This window comes from Lentinus tigrinus (assembly GCF_003813185.1).
Source record: "Lentinus tigrinus ALCF2SS1-7 unplaced genomic scaffold L226scaffold_27, whole genome shotgun sequence".
In the NCBI taxonomy this organism is placed as follows: Eukaryota; Fungi; Basidiomycota; class Agaricomycetes; order Polyporales; family Polyporaceae; genus Lentinus; species Lentinus tigrinus.
The window spans coordinates 64,245-81,613 of NW_027137936.1; the positions used below are offsets into that span (position 1 = coordinate 64,245).

At 54.6% G+C, this 17,369-nt stretch overlaps 8 protein-coding genes and 1 non-coding gene across 9 annotated transcripts; 3 read left to right on the forward strand and 6 right to left on the reverse strand.

The window, feature by feature from the left end:
* Positions 1-154: 154 nt before the first annotated feature.
* L226DRAFT_547182 (chaps-domain-containing protein) lies at positions 155-2,943 on the forward strand (the record flags this gene model as incomplete). The annotated part of the gene is made up of 12 exons (XM_067682479.1): positions 155-196; positions 247-289; positions 347-420; positions 474-622; positions 673-765; positions 817-992; positions 1,048-1,233; positions 1,281-1,498; positions 1,555-1,701; positions 1,760-2,365; positions 2,427-2,720; positions 2,776-2,943. The coding sequence occupies 12 exons, from the start codon at positions 155-157 to the stop codon at positions 2,941-2,943; spliced, it is 2,196 nt and encodes a 731-aa protein (XP_067532281.1).
* Positions 2,944-3,638: 695 nt separating this feature from the next.
* Positions 3,639-5,329, forward strand: L226DRAFT_525106 (uncharacterized protein; the record flags this gene model as incomplete). The annotated part of the gene is made up of 12 exons (XM_067678943.1): positions 3,639-3,685; positions 3,873-4,005; positions 4,056-4,057; positions 4,118-4,179; positions 4,233-4,327; positions 4,374-4,474; positions 4,531-4,532; positions 4,580-4,720; positions 4,772-4,787; positions 4,876-4,891; positions 4,933-5,000; positions 5,062-5,329. The coding sequence occupies 12 exons, from the start codon at positions 3,639-3,641 to the stop codon at positions 5,327-5,329; spliced, it is 951 nt and encodes a 316-aa protein (XP_067532282.1).
* Positions 5,330-7,251: 1,922 nt separating this feature from the next.
* L226DRAFT_468125 (uncharacterized protein) lies at positions 7,252-7,732 on the reverse strand (the record flags this gene model as incomplete). Its single annotated transcript, XM_067676119.1, has 2 exons — positions 7,252-7,583; positions 7,657-7,732. 2 exons carry the CDS (start codon positions 7,730-7,732, stop codon positions 7,252-7,254), a joined length of 408 nt encoding a protein of 135 aa, XP_067532283.1.
* A 163-nt stretch (positions 7,733-7,895) lies between these two features.
* Positions 7,896-9,227, reverse strand: L226DRAFT_167536 (uncharacterized protein). The gene is made up of 3 exons (XM_067672594.1): positions 8,757-9,227; positions 8,543-8,675; positions 7,896-8,479 (listed from the first exon to the last, which is right to left on the reverse strand). Exons 1-3 carry the CDS (start codon positions 9,019-9,021, stop codon positions 7,981-7,983), a joined length of 897 nt encoding a protein of 298 aa, XP_067532284.1. The 5' UTR covers positions 9,022-9,227; the 3' UTR covers positions 7,896-7,980.
* A 935-nt stretch (positions 9,228-10,162) lies between these two features.
* Positions 10,163-11,849, reverse strand: L226DRAFT_491063 (uncharacterized protein). The gene is made up of 3 exons (XM_067677337.1): positions 11,709-11,849; positions 11,279-11,641; positions 10,163-11,229 (listed from the first exon to the last, which is right to left on the reverse strand). The coding sequence occupies exons 1-3, from the start codon at positions 11,829-11,831 to the stop codon at positions 10,411-10,413; spliced, it is 1,305 nt and encodes a 434-aa protein (XP_067532285.1). The 5' UTR covers positions 11,832-11,849; the 3' UTR covers positions 10,163-10,410.
* An 80-nt stretch (positions 11,850-11,929) lies between these two features.
* Positions 11,930-12,000, forward strand: L226DRAFT_t203. The gene has a single exon. It is a non-coding gene; the product is annotated as a tRNA-Gly (tRNA).
* A 6-nt stretch (positions 12,001-12,006) lies between these two features.
* Positions 12,007-13,725, reverse strand: L226DRAFT_512641 (NAD-P-binding protein). Its single transcript, XM_067678346.1, has 9 exons — positions 13,626-13,725; positions 13,163-13,560; positions 12,941-13,100; positions 12,838-12,864; positions 12,706-12,771; positions 12,582-12,650; positions 12,467-12,519; positions 12,311-12,401; positions 12,007-12,242 (listed from the first exon to the last, which is right to left on the reverse strand). The coding sequence occupies exons 2-9, from the start codon at positions 13,490-13,492 to the stop codon at positions 12,202-12,204; spliced, it is 837 nt and encodes a 278-aa protein (XP_067532286.1). The 5' UTR covers positions 13,493-13,560; positions 13,626-13,725; the 3' UTR covers positions 12,007-12,201.
* A 590-nt stretch (positions 13,726-14,315) lies between these two features.
* On the reverse strand, positions 14,316-14,757 carry L226DRAFT_167630 (uncharacterized protein). Its single transcript, XM_067672595.1, has one exon. The coding sequence runs from the start codon at positions 14,642-14,644 to the stop codon at positions 14,351-14,353; it is 294 nt and encodes a 97-aa protein (XP_067532287.1). The 5' UTR covers positions 14,645-14,757; the 3' UTR covers positions 14,316-14,350.
* On the reverse strand, positions 14,458-16,255 carry L226DRAFT_615263 (uncharacterized protein). Its single transcript, XM_067686752.1, has 3 exons — positions 15,400-16,255; positions 15,042-15,345; positions 14,458-14,985 (listed from the first exon to the last, which is right to left on the reverse strand). Exons 1-3 carry the CDS (start codon positions 16,227-16,229, stop codon positions 14,872-14,874), a joined length of 1,248 nt encoding a protein of 415 aa, XP_067532288.1. The 5' UTR covers positions 16,230-16,255; the 3' UTR covers positions 14,458-14,871.
* Between the last annotated feature and the right edge of the window lie 1,114 nt (positions 16,256-17,369).

The following is a 17,369-nucleotide window of genomic DNA, read 5'->3' on the forward strand; positions in this document are numbered from 1 at the left end:
TAATCGAGTAAGCCTGGGTAAGAAAGGCGGTGTTATTAGACGGACGCGCCCAAGCTAAGCCTATAGCAGGCACCCAGAGTCTCGACTGCTATACACGTAGCTCAATCCGTTTCTTGTCGCGTCCCACGTCTTCCTCCGCAGCGGCCACACAAGCATGGCCGACGCGGCTTTCAAGGACGTCCCGGAGTTATTCGAAGTAAGTCGGTTTGCCAGCAGATACTCCGGACGCTCACGAGTTCTTCCTAGGTTGAACTCGGAGAGTCTCTCGTCGCGCGGACAGAAAGCCTCTGTTAGTCGCCATCTCTTCCGGTTTCTCCGCCGCCGCCTTAACGCGTACTCCTTCTAGCGACATTTCGCGAACTTGGACCTCCTGACTTGGTACATGTGCTCAAGACTTCTGGCCGGAGTGGGCAGCGAGACGTGAGTACTCATCCTAATGATCAGGTACGCCACCGCCTACCATGTTGTAACAGCTCGGCTCGTACCACTACGTCTCTGGAGTGGACGCGTCATCCTCTGCATCATTAGCGGCCTACATCAACTCGCTCACGTACAACATCGAAGACGATTCTGGGTGGTTCACGAAGGGGACGTCATGGAAAGTGAAGAATGGGTGCTACTGGTAAGTCTTCGTCCCAAGACGCGTATTTTCCTGCATGAAGCCCCTCCTAGTTGCTTCAATGCCTTTTCGCGCGTGGACGTCCGTGTCGATGTCAAAATACCCGGTGGAGTGCAGGCATACGTTGTGGACTTGCGCGGGGAGAGGTGCGTACGTCATCCTGGTCAATGGTTTCAGAAAGCTTCATGACACGACAGGCATGAAGCAACGTCAGAAATCTGGCAAGAAACATTCCTTTCCGCTCTCCTTCGCGCCATTCTCTATTCCGACGACCCTACCTACTGGTTGGAAGCTTATCGGAAGCTTGACCCAATCACGAACCCCGAGGGCGAACTTCGTTTCCTACAAGCTGCAGAGGCGCTGTTCATGAAAGGTGCGCCGTTCGGAGTCTCCCCCACACCCCCTTCATGACATTCATCCGCGCGCAGGTTGGCAAGTCGGTTCAGACCCTGAGATCCAAGTTGCCACCGTCGTCTCCAACCATCTGACCGCGGCTATCATGAAGTACTTCGGTGACAGCGGGCGGTACCAGTACGCTGCAAACCTCTTCGAGAAGATCACCGCTAAGGAACCGGAGGTAGCATCTTTGCTCGCGAAGAGCTACCTTGGCATGAGTACGTCTCACTTTCACTAACTCGGGATGTGGTCTAATCCACTGCAGACGAGGAGGTCAAGGCGGTTCAAATTATGGCATCCGCCATCAAGCAGACACCGCAGTCGTACACTCTACTCCATGTCCAATGCGAATTCCTTCGATCAAAGGGGAAGCACGAATGGGCGTTAAAGCTCGCCCGTCAAGCAGTCAACTGCGCGCCTAGCGAGTTTGTGACATGGGAGAAACTGACGGAATGCTACATCGACCTTGGGCAATACGAGAATGCACGTTCTACACTGCCTGCGGCGGGATGTCTCACTAACAGAATGGCATCGAATAGGCACTACTCACCCTCAACTCATGTCCCATGTTCACTTACAATGGTCGAGATGCTCATCGAAACCTCACCCCCGCTCGCGTCCACCTACCGCCAAAGGGTACGATCGTGGAGATTCTTCCCGAGCGTATGAAGACAGATGACGACGAGGTGAGTATGTTCCGAAAGTGTCTTACTTCCCCATGACCTAACGGTCTCCCTCCGACAGGCTGACCCGGCACTTCTTCGTCTCCCGGCCCCCGGTCTTCGCGGAACATGGGCCCGCGCATACTCCCTCCTCACCCGGCTTGTGTCACAGATAGGCTGGGACGAGCTGCTCAAGACAAGGAGCTCCGTCTTCGTCATGGAAGAGGAGTACCGGATGCAGAAGGCGCAGAGCGATGCACATCCACATTCTGCGCCTCCGACGAAAGTCATTCACGAAGACGGAACCGTCTCCTCACCAAAGCACGGTGCGTCCGATGATGCATCGACCCGCGGGATGGTTTCACCAACAACTTCTGTACCGGACGAAGACGGTGAGGGTGCGAAGGACGACGGTGACTCGGAAAAGCATGCACCCGTTGCTGACGGACTCCCCACGATCCGTATCTCCACAGAGAGCGCACGGGAGGCGGCTAACGGTCTCCAAGAAGTGAAGGAGAATGGGGTAAAGGAGAGTACCTCTGCGGGCGACTCACTCGAGAAGCCTGTCCAGGCCGCTGAGAACCAGGACGGCGAGATTAGACAGGCGCCGTCACAGGAGCCGTTCTCGTTCAGCAACAAGCGTCTTTGCGAGCGTTGGCTAGACAACTTGTTCATGGTCTTGTACGAGGTGCGTATCATGAACATTGGTCGGCCTTCTGACTTGTTCTGACATACGGGTCCGTGACCAGGATCTCCGTGTATGGACGATCTTCCGTGCCGAGGTGGCGCACTTCAAGACGCAGCACGTTGCATACCGCAAGACCGGACTTGAATGGGAGATCCTTGGCGACCTAGGCATTCGGCTTCACCACAAGGAGGAAGCCAAGGAGGCCTATCAGCGCTGCCTCGATACCCCGCGCTACTCATACAAGCCTTGGTCCAAGCTTCTGGATATGTATGCTGAGGAGGGCGACATCCAACGTTCTCTTCAAGCTGCCGTTCGGGTTGCTGCATACCAATGGGGCGAGTACGCCGAGATGACGGTATGTCCCATCTATCCTACGGCGTGAGAACTCGGACGACTAAGTCCTTCTGCAGTACCCGACCCAAATCGCCCGCTGCTTCTTCAAGCTTGGTCAAATACACGGCCATGCGAAGATTCAGTACTCCTTGCTGAGCATCGGGCTTCCGGACCCAGTCATGAAAATCATGGATAGTTATTTCGTCTACGGACGCACGTTCAAGGTCGAGGGCTACGACTTCTGATTCACCACGTGTTTCTTTATATCCCCGTATCCCGCTATGTCGTGGATTGTTCTGGAAGTGTAGACTGTAGCGCGGAGTCCTGCTAACGCTCGCGCGGAGCTATTATAGTATCTTATTCGCAGTTCGTTACCCGTCTTACTAGCGCACCTGATGCGTTACGGCCTGCCACAGCCCTAGTGCGATATTATGCTCAAGCGTCGGACACTAGATATCAAACACAATCTCTGATGATGATGACGCCAGTGAGTGTGGTGGGTGAGTACTACTTCCAATCTTGGAGAATTCGTTCCAGGCTCAACGGGGTCATTGGCAGATGGGCACTGGAACCGGTTGAACGTCTAGCTTGGTGGCGATAGAACGCTTCTTCCAGGATCACTTCGTCTGCTTCCAAACCTACATGAGTCTGGTAGTATTTCTATCCTTGCTACACACGCGGTACGTTCAACCGGTAGGAGGGCTTTTCCTCTCCCGACTTTTGGAGATACTGCTGTGGTATGACCCTTAACACCCCCGGGAAAGCCCACAAATACCAGCGCATGGTACGCATTCGGTTTCCGCTCACAGAGCTTCGCGCAGAGCAGAAATCTGTCCGGGGCGATTGAGTTCGTGTTGGGATATCGAAAGGCTGCGCGTCATTGCGCGATATAAGGTGGGCCCTCTGCTCAACCTGTCTCCCGCGTTGTTCACATCCAAGCATGGCTTCCCAATACGACCCCACTGTCGTTAGCGATTACAATAACTTGTAGGTCTCTCTCAGTGCTACCGCGGACGTTCCAATACTGAAATCTGACCGCAACCGCAGTCAAACCGGAACCTATGTCCAATTTGCAATTTCAGGTAACGTTGCGGTCTCACCCTGTCCGGGGCTGTTTGTTCAAGAGCCAACGCACGTCAGCCTGGATCATATACGAGTTTCTCGTAACACTCAGTCCGGAAGTCCACCTGTTCTGGAAGAAGAGACTCACCGGCGCGTCGGTCATGTTCCTCCTAGTGCGGTACACCACCTTGGCGTTTGCTGTGGTGTATCTCATCATCTCTATATGCACTACTATGTCGGATGAGGTATGTCACCTTCGCTATGAAAACTGTCGCGATATGAAATCCTCCTCCAGGGGTAAGTCCTATCTTTTGTCGCCTGTATCCAAAAAGAGCTGATTGGAGATGCTTCTCGCAGCTGTACCAAGATCTTCAGAACCTGGTACGCGTTCCGTAACATCCTCAACATTCCTTGTGCAGGTGAGACTTTCTTCTCTTTTCCCGCACATGTTCAAGCTCAAGACATACTACAGTCTTCGCTGGCATGCGCGCTCTGGCGTTGACCAGAAATCGGGCACTTTCGGCAATCATCCTTGTCTTTTCACTGGCACCACCAATCGTGAACTTCGTAAGTGTTTATGAAAACTGGATAACAGCCCCCATCATTCAGATAGCGTGTGCGTCAGACGCAACAGGGATTGGGTGCCGGGGCTACAGCTGAGCCCATCTTCGGATGCTCGGCGTATTTCAACACCACTCTGACCGGGGCAGTGATGTGCGTCTTTCTTCAGAGTTTTGTTACTCCGCTAGCCCACTCACCATTTCCCATAGATGTACGTCACCCGCATCTGATAGCTGTTCCTCACTGAAGAATCAACAGGTACGGTTGTCTCGAGAGCGGGTGCGATCATAGGTGATTTTCTGCTCGTCGCAATAACGTGGCGCAAGTTAGCTAGGGGGTCCATCCGTACCGAACTGGCCAAGCATCAGGGTTCTTTGGCCTCAATCATGATGTGGAATGGTTAGTGTTCGGAGCGTTCGTATCCGCATATTGCTCACAACTTTGGAACAGGGGTTCTTTACTTCAGGTAGGCCGGTATAATGCTTCTCTGTATTACAGAGAGCTGATACCAGCGCCGGTAGTGTACTGTTCATACTGAACGTCTTGCATCTCAGCATTACACTCTCTTCGGTGCGCTTCTTTGTAGAGTCGTACAATCACCCTCTCTTCAGACCGTTGTACTCCAGCTCATTGGCAACCCGAACGGTGGAATCAGCTATGTCACAGACTTCACGGATCCGTGAGCATGCTACTAAAATTGTGCACAAGCAGAACTACTATTGACTACGACGTCTACACAGGATGACCGCCATCCTTATCTGGCGTTTCTTGTTCGACCTCCAGCAAGCCAGTCTTCAAGATGTGAATCTCGACTCCTCCGGAGACCTTGGCTCTCATACCACCGCGTCATATGTCACGTCGCTCAACTTCGCACAGGCGATGGGGATGGGCGCGATGGGGTCAGTGGTCGTGCCCGATGGGTTCTCGGTCGCCGAGACCAACCACGACCTCCTCGTTACCGAGCTACATGAGCAGGAGGAGTGCGTGGAGCACGAAGGGGGCGCGTAGTGCACAGTCCATTTGAAGGGACGGGCCTCACAGAGTACAAGGGTCTTCCTACATAAGGTCAGTATTGCTATTTGCGCCGCGATCATGGGCTGACACCTGCCTGTCAGTCAACATGTATCAATCCATGTCTTACATCCTCCTGCCTCCCTAATTGTGCTACAGTACATAAACCTGTCAAGGGCGCGTCAACCATCTGTTCGCATTCAAAGTAAATGTGGGCAACTTGCATGAACGCGTCCGGCCTCCATGTCCATCGACCTTCGATCGAGGTTCACGCAAAGTGGTCGGCGGATGACATTGGCATGCGTAATAAGAACATCGACCTTCGTCTGCAGGGAAGCTCTTCATCTGCTGTGCATGTCAAGTCTTCCTCGTTTGTCCCGTCATTCTTGTGTCTCGTTGAGCTGCTGTCGTGATTTGTTGGCTCATTGTTTGATTTACACTGGCCTCGGTTGCCGTTGCGCGCCCCTCCGCTCTGGCCCGGCGAGCGGGAACGTGCGTTCCCACATTGACTATTCGTTCCATCGCTCATCTCCCATTGTTTATCTCCAGTTCGATGATTTTTCCATATCGCAGAAGGATACCAACGCGGTCTAGGCCTTGAACTCGTTTGTCGGGCTCAACAGGGCGAGATTCGGCTTCATCGTGTCATCTCATGCCCAGGTGACGCCTGCACGCACTCCTTTGCCAACGTCATGCAGCTCCAGGGACCCGCATGACAATAGAGGGACTAGTTAGTGGTCGGCTTATCCACGAGGTAGACCCTGAAGACGTCACCAAAGGGCTCGTTCAGCCTGATCAACCTGTCTGGGTCCATTCGATGTCTTCGAACTTTAACCTGCCGGCGGGTGCACATCGCGCATTACTAATCACACTTACCCAGCTGTCGTTGGCCCCACGGTTGTTGACAGGATTCGGAGCGAAGGTGGACATGTAGGCACATCTCGACTGTACCCCGGCGGGAGATGGCGAGCAAGGACAACGCGGGGAACTCGGTCACCGCCGGACGAGAGGCTCGTTTGTCAGGTTGAGCTCGTGTATCATTTCGACTACTTCCCACTGGGTAAAGAGCTTGATATCCCAACGGAGAGCATGTCAGTGGGCTGTGAGTGAGACCACCCACCAGCTTGCGGGCATCTTCGCTGACATGCAGCTGTAGTGGATAATGCGAATGTTTGTGAGCGTTAGCCACTGCAGCGAATGACATCACACATCCTACTCCATCGAGGCATGCCGACCTTAACCATCATCACGGTCTTCGGAGACAAGGTTCACGGTTCATTTCTCCCACTGCGAGTGGCCACATAGCTGTGGCCAGGTCGATAAGAGGGTCCTGGCGGTTCATCAGCCTGGATACTGCGCGCAGTGACGTCGTCATGCTATCCCCGGTTACACCCCGGCGGAGCTCAGAACACAATCGCAATATTTTACGACTCAATGCGTCTAGGCTGCGACAGCCTCTCGTACCGGACCCCTCGGATGAGACCGGCACACTGCGGTGAAGTCTCGATCGACCTCACGTATGACGGTGGAAACACGATCGACATACTTAGACCGGCGTTTCAATCGACCCCTCCTTCAGGAGACAGTAGCCAACGCACGCAGCAGTGCTAGAGTCATGGCAGGCACCGCACTGCGCACAGTTGATAAGAACAGGAGTGAGCGGAGCAAAGGACGGGATAAATTATTCCAAGGGCATGGTATGTAACTAGAGTGAGCATAATCATACACGTAACAACCTATCAATACAGCTATGGTGAATGTTGGATGCGGATGAACACAGAGTGGATGTAATGGACAATGATGGTGCCCACAGTCTATCAGGACGTTCGTTGACCCCAGTCCGTGGCCGAACCCGAACACGTCTCGGGGTCGTCGATCATACAGCCCGTCTCGAAGCCGGACACAGCACCGATGTCGCGCTACGATCGGAGGTGCGCAGACGACATTGACGCGGGCATCGAATAGCGCGGCCGGTGGTGATACCTCTGCGCAGGTAGTGGCACCGGTCTGCGCGCCTGCATGGAGAGCTTCTGCATACGCGTCATGACGTCGCGCGCAAGGAACACGGTCCCCTTCTCCTCCTCGTACAGCGTGGAGTGGTCCTCGATCGGCTCGAGAATGTGCATGTCCGCAGGATGGACCGTGGCGCAGTGCGAGTACCGGAACTGGGTGATGAACTCGTGCCTGAAGACGTGCACGTCGGCGACCATGAGCGCGGACGACATGCCTCCCTGCGCAGGTGTATGGGGCACTGCATATGCGGACGGCACATTCAGCTCTCCATGCGTCATGGGGGTTATTAACGGCAAGCGGGGCGGACTCACCTTGCACCAAGCACACGTCACCCTTGATTTGCGCAAGGGCAAAGGTGGGTTTTTGTTGAGCAAGTGGGGAAGACATGCTCTGCGCCGACTGTGGCGGGATGGAGGAGGGCATTGTGCACAAAGACGAGGACGAGCAGGACGCTACGGCAGCCATTATAGAACAGTGGCTGTGGCGCGGATGTGGTCCGTGTATAGATGCGGCTTGGGCCAATGGATAGTATAGGAGCAGTGTCCGTGGCGCGCGACACAAGGCAGAGGGGTGATCGACTGAGAGACGTGAGGGCTTGTAGCGGAGGGGGGGTGGGCGCCGGCGGAAGCGGCGGGTTATATAGGATCCTCGGTAGGCGACACACGCTTCGGCCACGCGGGAACACAAAGCTTCTGGTCGAGTGACTGCATCCGTCCAAGCGGCTTCCGACCCGTCCTTTTGATTCCTCGCACTGGAAATAGCCCATCATAATATCCGTGCATTCGTGTTTCATGCCGCTCGCCGAACCCGGATCGGACTGTTTCTTTCATCTTCCAGTCTGACTTCGATCGCAGGAGCTGTGCCGCGCGCAGGCGCTCCGCGCACCTGCTGGCATCTGCATATCTCGCCTCACTCCGCGACGGCTCGCCACGATCTCGGCATCGCGCTAGCATCCACAGATCGTGGCCGAAGACGCAATCATGCGGTTGATGAAGACGGTCGACAACCTCGCTTCGAGCCTCCCGTAGCCCCGAACGGTCCACTGCAGCTCGAGAGCTTAGCGAGAGACCCGTGACCGCCGGCGGAGGAGCCCACGAGAGTTCAGGCGGGCTCCCAGCGGAATTTGGGCGAAATCTGAGTCTCGCAAGAACACAGTGATACTGTATTGCGAGCGGAAGAGCGCGGAAGGGGACGTACGCAATCTTTCTTCCATGCCACAGGCGTGGTCGAGAAACTAGCGAAAACGCCGGCGTGTCCAACCTTCGCCGACGACCGTGCAGATCCTGGCGCCGGCGTTGCTCGGGTTGCCGCCCGCAAAACGTTGCGGTCGCTGCGAAACCATGCGCATCAACCCAACGTTGCTTCCAAGTTCCGGCCACAAGCAGCCTGGCCAAAGCTTAAATTTACTTACGGGTCCGCTTCGGCCGATGATCTGGACCCAGCGAGATGTGTGCTGGATTCCACCTTGAAGAGCGAGGAATTTCTCCAGGCAATCTCCAGGAGTCAACTGACCAGCGTTTACGTTCATGCACCCTGGCGCATTGTCGTCTTCGCGAGCCGCCCCGGTCGGGACTCGGGCGAGATGTTTTGATCTGCGCAATCGATAGCAAACGCCAACCGCACTGTCGCCCGCCTATGCGTGCTATCGGTCGCCCGCGATGACAAAGCGCAAGCATAGAAGACCTGCCAACGACCGGTGACCTGTCCTCGGGCTGCTAAGGCTGGCGATGCCGCCGGGTTGCGCAGCGGACATTGCTCCGACTTGCAGCTTCTGACCGGTAGAGTTTATGCGTCGTGTGCACATGCTGCGCACGAGGACCGGGGGTTCTGGAAATACGCCCGCTTTGATTGGGAGCTGCTACAGACACCGGGGGTCAGCCAGGTAGCTCGGTTCCTCTAAACCCTAACAAGCAGCCAAGGAGCCTGCCATAGCCACGCCCGCGTCCGTGTAACAGGAATGCGAGACGACTGCGCTCGCAACGAGATACCACGCCCGCGCCACCGTGGCCTGTGTGGGGACACCATGCACATCCCCGCGTCACATCCCCGCATCCACTTACCGCCCACATACCTCGGGGTTTCTCCAAAATGACGAGCGAACCGGGATGCGTGCCTGCTGATGCATATTCCTGCAAAGGTACAGTAGCTCGCCTCCGCAGTAAACCCGTATACCAAGGACCCGACATCAAGCAGGACGCACCGGTCGAAATCTTCTCGCAAACTCTATATCTGATGAGCGCGGCCATTCACCACGTGTTGTGGATATGCTTCAGACGTTCCCGAGGCGAATATCGACCTTTCCCACCAGACGTAACTTCCTAGGAGACGAATAACACGCCCACGGGAGGAGAGAGGTTCAGGTGGGGATGGCAGGATGGCCGCAGCAATCCAGCGTCTGCGGCGAAGGTGACTGGATATGATTACTATTGATTAGCCTGTGTCGGAGCGCACAATGATGGGAGAGAAGAGCAGAGAAGACCTGGAGAAGACGAAGCAGTCTCAGGGCTGTTTGAGCGTGTCCGTATCAGAGGCGCCGCCGATGGCCTCCGGGCGATGTCCGCACAGGTTGGATGGTTGCTGTTCAGCACTCCTCGGTTTGAATCTTTCTCAGAGACGGTACCTACGCACTGCCGAAAGTATTATCAGCGCCGAGCGGACACCTCTATTGAACACCCGCCTTTGACCGGTACGTTGCGATTACGTGGCTGTGAAAACAGATTAGTGAGCACCACAACCACTGCTGACAGGTGAACCACATACAGCCGGATAATTGTCGCCGAATGATTGCAGATGCTGCGCCTGTATGCGGGTGAATGTGTGCACCGATCGTATGATGGAAGTTACTGCAAAAGAGAAGGTAGAAGAGAAACATCTCAACGAACACCTGAGCTGTAGAGAGAAATTACGCCATTCAATTTCGAAGTGTAGGATACGTATAATCGTACAAGTGTCCAAGCGTCAGCTGTTCATACATCATACATACGCGTACCTCGTCCTGGACGATTTGGCAAGAATTCGGTGTTAGAGACAGCCTGCAACAGGTGGTACTCCACACCAATGCACAGTTATGAGGGCCGCTGCGACGCCCCCGCTTGTGGGTCCTCGTCTGCTCGTGTCCCTTCTGCCCCAGTATCAGCTGGCGAGTCCGCACTTTCGTCGCCCTCCGGTAGGCCGAAGCTGTCCGAGCGAGTCCGCGGTACGAGGGACCCCGTCTCCGCGATCCTCGCACCCCGTTCCACGCTCTCGCGGCGGCTCTGGCTCTGGCCCCTGCTCATGCTCCGCAAGCTCCCGGTCTCCACTACGCGTCGCTCGAAGCTCCCACGTCGGTTGAACGAGTTCCGACGGCTGTGGAAGGACTCTGCCGGCGAGGGCGTGCCATCTTGGTCGCGGGGGACGAAGGAAATGGGGTATGCCGCAGGCTGATGGAGGGATGTGGAAGGTGACCCGAAGGAGGATGATAGCGAAGGCGGAGGTACAAGAGGGTAGGAGAGCAGACGTGCGCCACCGTTTGTCATTATAGGAGGGCTCATGGCGACAGAGCCTACTGATGGAGGCGTAGTGAGATTCGTGGCAGCGCTGGCATAGCTCGCAGGGAGTGGTGATGTAGTCGGAGAGAAGGGGAACGGCGATGTGCTAACGGATGATGGGGAATGAGAGAGGGGCGTGGTAGACTCGGACGAAAGGACATTGCTTGGGCGATGGATCTGAGACGGCGGTCGGGGAATGGGCACAGCGGTTGAGTGCCTCGTTGCATGCGACGAGCTCACGGGAATATGGATGGAACTGGAAGGAGAACTGGATGTGAAGCTCGGACGGCGGTGGAGGGGTTGCGAAAGTGGATCTGATTGCGGCAACCCGATCAAGTTGTCCACAGGCAGTCCGAGCTGGAAAGTGTTCAGGCAAAGATCTGAGTATATAGATTCCGTAACTCACCCGCCGCCGATGCTGTATGAGTTCCTCCCTGTACACCTCATTCAGCCGCGAGATCCGGATGAAGTCCTGCTCAGTTTCCACAAGACGACTCCTCAGTGCCTCGTTTTCCCTCCTCAGAGCGTCGAAGATCATGTCTGACGTAGGATCTACGCCATTCCGGTTGACCAAGTATCCTGGTTGAGGTCCCGTTCTCGTATCCTGGGGCGACGCGCTCCCACTACCATTGACATGGGATGGGCCTGCTTGCTGCTGCTGTTGCTGCTGCGCTAATCGAAGAGCAGAGAGCTCGCGCGACAGTTTGTTAACGTGCGACTCAGACTCCGCTTCAAGGACATTCTCGAGTTCTATTTTCTCTTCTCGTAACTTGAGCGACAGAGAGGTTAGACTCGTCCGTCCGCGAGTAAGGGCGATATTCATACGTATCGCTCACCTTCTCCAACTTCCGGGACAGAATATTTATGATACGTTCCTCCTCTGCTTCATACTGATAGATCAGGTCTTCTCTACTGCTTGAGCTGGTCGATAGCCGGCGAATTGGAGGAGATACAGACATGGCAGAGGTACTTCAACGCATCTTGCACCACAGTTCCAGACGTCAGCCATTGTAATTCTTGTGACATGATATAATCATTGCGTTTGACCTCAAGCAACGCATTAATGGGGTAGTGGTAACCTGGGTCGTTGCCATCGACCCGCCGGGGGTTCGATTCCCCCTTAATGCAGTCTGCGTTCAACAATCTGATTTTTTTTTCATTCTAGGCTGACCTTTCCCCGATTGTCCACTTGTTGACACATTTCATGCCATCTTTGAACGAGATTCCCGCCTGACTCGTCCCTCCATCAGGGAGATCTCGAGATCAAGTGTACATAGATGAATACATGTAGGCGGACAACACTGAACCACTGCGATTGTTGTTCTTCATTCAGCTCATGGTCAGGCCCCCGTCTATAACCATGGACTGCCCTACACTCGATATGTGAGATGACGCTACTCGAAGTCAAACGATCGTGTGTCAAGCACTCAGCACTCACCGGTCACGAATGCGCTTTCGGGTTTCGCAAGGTAGGAGACGGTATTAGCGACGTTCGAAGGCTTTCCTACCTCCGCGGGGTAGTTGAGAAGCTGGACGACGTTATTAGGATCGCAACGTCAGTAAAGCAATGGCGAGTGTTTATGGTGCGACGGACCTTCTTGATGGTTTGACCTGTACCCCCGTTCTCTTCGTCCCCAGGGAGTGCAACTGGAATAGCGCGTGCAATAGGTTACATGCCTTGTGCGGAAACGGAAAGCAAAAGGGCGTACTCATTGGGGTAGCAATGAATCCAGGACAGTAGGCGTTCACGGTGATGCCATGCTGCTTGAGCTCCAAAGCTATAGAAAGTCAATAACACGCGCCCACCGATACTCATGGAGAAAGACGACTCGCCTGCGCTCTGAACGAGTCCCCGCACGGCGAACTTTGATGCGCAGTATATACCACAGACCGGGCTTCCTGAGCAAGAACGGCGGTTGGTGTACTGTATCGTGAACAGTTCCCGGCTATGCCCGTGTCACGTACCTCTGATGCCCGCAACGGAGGCAGCACCTGTGAGCGACAGTCAGTAGACGGCTACAATTTGACACTGCACTGTTGCGACGGCATGATGATGAGCGGCACGTACAGATGATACGTCCACCGCGGCCTTGCTCGATCATCTTCTTCGCCGCATACTTGATGGACAAGAATACGCCCTTGCCATTGATCGCCAGCATCCGCTCCCACTCCTCCACGCTCGTGTCAAGCAACGGCTTGAACAGGAATATGCCAGCGTTTGCTATCATCTATTCATAACGGCGGCCTCTCAGGATGCCTTCAAAACACAAGAAAACACTAGGCCGCGTACCACATCGAGGGCCCCCAGCTCCGCTGCGGTCTTGCTGACCATAGACGCGACGTCTTCTTCAACGGTAACGTCCCCGGTAACGATGGTAGCCCTGCACCCCTTGCTTTCGATGACCTTGGCCACTGCTGAGAGCTGGTCAAGCTTCTGTGGGATGTCATTCAGCGCAATGTCAAGCCCGTCATCGGCGAGCTGCCGCGCGATAGCCTCTCCAATGCCTTGAGCTGCTCCAGTGACAAGGGCAACACGCGTAGGGGGAAGTTCCGTGGCCATAGTTCCGTCTCGGTCAGGGTATGTGGGTTGTAGTGGGGGCGGGTATGGAGTCGATGCCATATTGCTTAGGCATATCGACTAAACTTATATCATCATGATATAGACTTTGGTTCTTCTGCAATCCGGTCCTTGGATGCGATAGCCATCAGACAAGTCGTGAGAGTGTGGCGATCATGGGGATGGTCGTACTCACTGAAGCACTGCGACCCGAACTCAGAGTGGTGGGGCAAAGCAGGTGTTGTCCGCCGAAAATCAGGAAGTCTGCTGCGTGTGGTAATGTGTGTGACATAGACGTACCGTTATAGACATGATTGCGCAGTCAGAGGACTTCTGCAAGTATCACGAGGCCCTGCGATGTACTTTGAGTGGGGGCAGTGGACCGTAGATACCGATGCTATCAGCACCAAGTCTGCGTCGTGACTTCCAAGATGATCGAGAGCTGACAGAGAGATCAACTTCCACAGTGCTAGTGGCGGCCAGGTATACGGTAACGTCGGCGTAGTCTATATGGGTTTTCGCTGGGAAGTCGCGTGCCAGACTGGTCGCCAAAGCGGAAAGGCTATCCAGTTTGGCTGACAGCATAATCGTACTCAAGGTACGAACAGCTCGTGAACATCTGCGTGTGGTGGAATAATATCAGAATAAGTAGTATTCTTGAAGCTCGTTGCCGCCGTTGGTCAGGCGCTACGATTGCCTCTTCGGAACAACCTGAAGCGCTTCGCCTTGCCGTAGACTCGGACTAGCAAAGGAGTAGAAACGCACCTCCATCAGCGGGAACGGCGAACGAACGCTTCACTGATCGAGTCGGACTCCCTTACTCGGTGTTTGGGGCTGCTACGAACACAGTGAGTCCCTATATGCGCTACCTTACCTATACCACAGCGCGCTTCGTCGTCCATCCATCGAGGCGTTGGGCATTCAAGCATTCCATGCATGATATACAATGGGACCGCATACAACTACCACAAGGAGGACAAACACGATGTGCGATCTACAGTAACTACATAAATACGTGGATACATACACGGGTTCAATGGAATGCGATGAGATGGAGAATGAGGTCATCGATACTACTACCGACGGTGCAAGGGTCCAATGCGAGCGAGGCCTATGGTATAAATGGAGCGCAAGGGTAAAGCGATTAGGGGATCCGGGTACTGGGTACTGGGGAGTCGGATACAGCGAGGTACGTGTACATTTTCTTCGATGCATGGGTGCGGGGCCAAGACGACAAGCAACGTTCAAGAGATGGAACTGGTGAGAGTGTCGACATCGAGACTGAGAGGTATGGCTGACAAGGCGGAGCAGGGGTGGAGGCAACACAACTGTACGGCGCGATACAGGGCGACAAAGAGGATCAAGCGAACCAAGAACGTCGGTATCTACGTGGGTGTGGTGAGGTATGTGCGTGGGTGTATATGTCTTGCAGGGTGGATGCTTCACTGAAGCTCGGGAAGAGGGATGTTTTGCGCTTGTTCTGCGGGTGCGGGCGTGCCACCGGGTATCTTCATGGTGAGGATGCCGTCTTCAAGTGAGACAGTGATGTCTTCAGCCTGACGGCGAGATGGCAGATCAGTACACAAATGTGACAAGACAAACAAGGACGCACCTTGGTCTCCGGAGGAACGACCATCGTCCGGAAGAACTCGCCGAACTTGCGTTCACGCACGGTGTGGCCTTGGAGAGGTAGGATGGACCGCGAGAGGCCCGAGATACTGACTTGACGCACACGACTGAAAGGACACACGGACATGGTGATGTGTATGTCGTTCCTCTTCACACCAGGGATCTCGAACATTGCGGTGATGACGTTCTCTTCAGTGCTGAAGTTGATATCGGCGCGAATGCCGTAGCGTCGAACGGGTTCCGCGGGTCGCGGAAGCGCACCAGTCGGTGTTGCTTCGGGGTCAACGCTGACGGGCACAGATCAAGGGGTTGGGGATGGCGGACTGGAAACGTACACTCACCTTGCCGACAGTCCAAGCAGTCCCTCGCGCCACGAACTCGAAGCTGGACACGATACAGCCATAGCTGTCCCAACCGTGGGCAGCACCCCGGTGCGGGTGCCGCCCACGCTCGTCTCAAGCGTTTGAGCAGACTGCAACTCACTCACGCGACGAGATCTCACAGGAGCCTGCGCTGAAGCAACACCAGCAGCAGCAGAGCTCACGCCCGAGCCCGACGCGGCCCGCGACTGCGGGCGACGGTACGGGTGGGCAGACTGAACATGCGCCCGCGAGGGCGGGACGCGCAGGGGGCCCGTGCCGCCCCCTGCTGAAGAGAGTGCACCGGGACTGGCGACGGCAGCGGTGGCCGACGCGGAAGATGCGCGAGAGGTGTCGACGTGCAGCGACGGCGGTTTGCTCGCGCCACGGCGACGAGACGAGCCCGGGCGTTCGCCGGTCGCACTCGCATGGGCATAGTCTTCCTCAGTAAGGGTCTCAAACCGATAGTGGGGCTGCGCGACAGAAGGCGCGACCTGAATCGTCTGGGGATGGGGGGTATAATGCTGACGCGTCGGCGGTGGCTGGTGATGAAGTTGATGGACGTGTTCTTGCGGTGTCGGAAGTTGCTGAAGCTGAGGCGGCAGAGGCAGCGGAAGCTGATGAAGTTGAAGCTGACTAGGAGAAATCTGCTGCTGCTGCTGTTGCGGTTGAGGTCGTTGAGGTTGAGAGTCTTGAGGTGGAAGTTGGAGTGTCGGATCTTGGTCTGAAGTTGCTGACGCTACTTCCCAAGCGTACACACTGGGCGTTGCAGGGTTGGAGTAGTCCACGTACTGCGGGTACGGGAATGACATTGTCACACACTAACTCTGTAGAGAATCAGGATTTGTGGCCGCAGCGACGAAGGCTGCAGGTGGATGTCTGGAGGAAAGAGCGAACGGGGATGCCCTCCCACGTATACATGTCCTTTTGTGGCGGCCCCGACGCGCCTGACTCATTTCGCACGCCTGCCTTATCGGGTAGTCGTCGGTGCACGACCCCCGCCTCGTGTCCGCGCTTCGCGTCGGTGTTACGGCGGACAGCGACGGGAATCATACATGCCGCGTTGCCGCGCCATTGTGCCTTGTGCTTTTCCCTCCTTATCAGTCTATTGTCTCTCAAACATGGCCAGTCGTCACCACCAGCCACTGTTTGTAGTCAACCACTTGACTCTTCGGACGTTTCTAGCGGACAGCCATGAAGCCAGATGCCTCGGTTTACGTTCCACCGGGGGCATTCGGCTGTGTATCTAGCCGACATATTCTAAAGATACCTTAGTTATTGTTGTAATATATCCACCACACGACAAGCGGATATATATTGAACATATTTGTAATAGTTTCAGCATATGTCCAACACTATGACCACATTATCTACAGGGACATATCCACTGGAAAAACCTGAACTAGGTACAACATAATCCAAGGGGAAATACGGTAAACATATGTGTAATATGTCCAGAATATGTTCTTCATCTGCTGGTCAGAAAATGCGCGGATAAACTTTGTTGATATTACAAATACGAACAGTGTTTGATTAGGCTCTGTTCAAAGATCACTTGCTGATTATATTCTAAGATAAAATTCAATTATGTTCGGCCTATAACCAGCATTTGTCAATGTAATATATGATAAACAAATCCTGGGAAAATCGTGAATATATCCAGTGTGTGTCCGTGGTATGAAGAACAAATATAGGCTGGACAGACTTGATTCATATGCTGGATAAAATAGAAATATGAGTGATGTTTGATCACACTATGTCTAGCCTAAGAAACTACTACTACTACTGCCACCTACCACAACTTCTACTACTGCTACCAACTACCAGCAACTACTACCAGCATTGCTATATGACTACTGCCACCAACCACTTGATGGGATACTACCACTGAGTCTTCATTACTATGCTACCTCATCGCTCTACTACTTATTCACATAGAGTTAGCTGGAGGG

Excerpts from the sequence above, each read along its gene's own strand:
- L226DRAFT_167630 (XM_067672595.1), bottom strand. The coding sequence starts at position 14,644 with ATGCATCGAAGAAAATGTACACGTACCTCGCTGTATCCGACTCCCCAG.
- L226DRAFT_512641 (XM_067678346.1), bottom strand. The coding sequence starts at position 13,492 with ATGGCATCGACTCCATACCCGCCCCCACTACAACCCACATACCCTGAC. Across the intron at positions 13,101-13,162 it reads AGCTGGGGGCCCTCGATGTG|ATGATAGCAAACGCTGGCAT; the intron begins GTACGCGGCCTA and ends CGTTATGAATAG. Across the intron at positions 12,865-12,940 it reads CCGCGGTGGACGTATCATCT|GTGCTGCCTCCGTTGCGGGC; the intron begins GTACGTGCCGCT and ends TGTCGCTCACAG.
- L226DRAFT_615263 (XM_067686752.1), bottom strand. The coding sequence starts at position 16,229 with ATGTCATTCCCGTACCCGCAGTACGTGGACTACTCCAACCCTGCAACG. Across the intron at positions 15,346-15,399 it reads CTGCTTGGACTGTCGGCAAG|CGTTGACCCCGAAGCAACAC; the intron begins GTGAGTGTACGT and ends TGTGCCCGTCAG. Across the intron at positions 14,986-15,041 it reads TCGTTCCTCCGGAGACCAAG|GCTGAAGACATCACTGTCTC; the intron begins GTGCGTCCTTGT and ends TCTCGCCGTCAG.
- L226DRAFT_167536 (XM_067672594.1), bottom strand. The coding sequence starts at position 9,021 with ATGCTTGCGCTTTGTCATCGCGGGCGACCGATAGCACGCATAGGCGGG. Across the intron at positions 8,676-8,756 it reads TCATCGGCCGAAGCGGACCC|CGACCGCAACGTTTTGCGGG; the intron begins GTAAGTAAATTT and ends ATGGTTTCGCAG. Across the intron at positions 8,480-8,542 it reads TGGCATGGAAGAAAGATTGC|ATTTCGCCCAAATTCCGCTG; the intron begins GTACGTCCCCTT and ends TGCGAGACTCAG.
- L226DRAFT_491063 (XM_067677337.1), bottom strand. The coding sequence starts at position 11,831 with ATGTCTGTATCTCCTCCAATTCGCCGGCTATCGACCAGCTCAAGCAGT. Across the intron at positions 11,642-11,708 it reads TGTCCCGGAAGTTGGAGAAG|TTACGAGAAGAGAAAATAGA; the intron begins GTGAGCGATACG and ends CTGTCGCTCAAG. Across the intron at positions 11,230-11,278 it reads TCATACAGCATCGGCGGCGG|CTCGGACTGCCTGTGGACAA; the intron begins GTGAGTTACGGA and ends AACACTTTCCAG.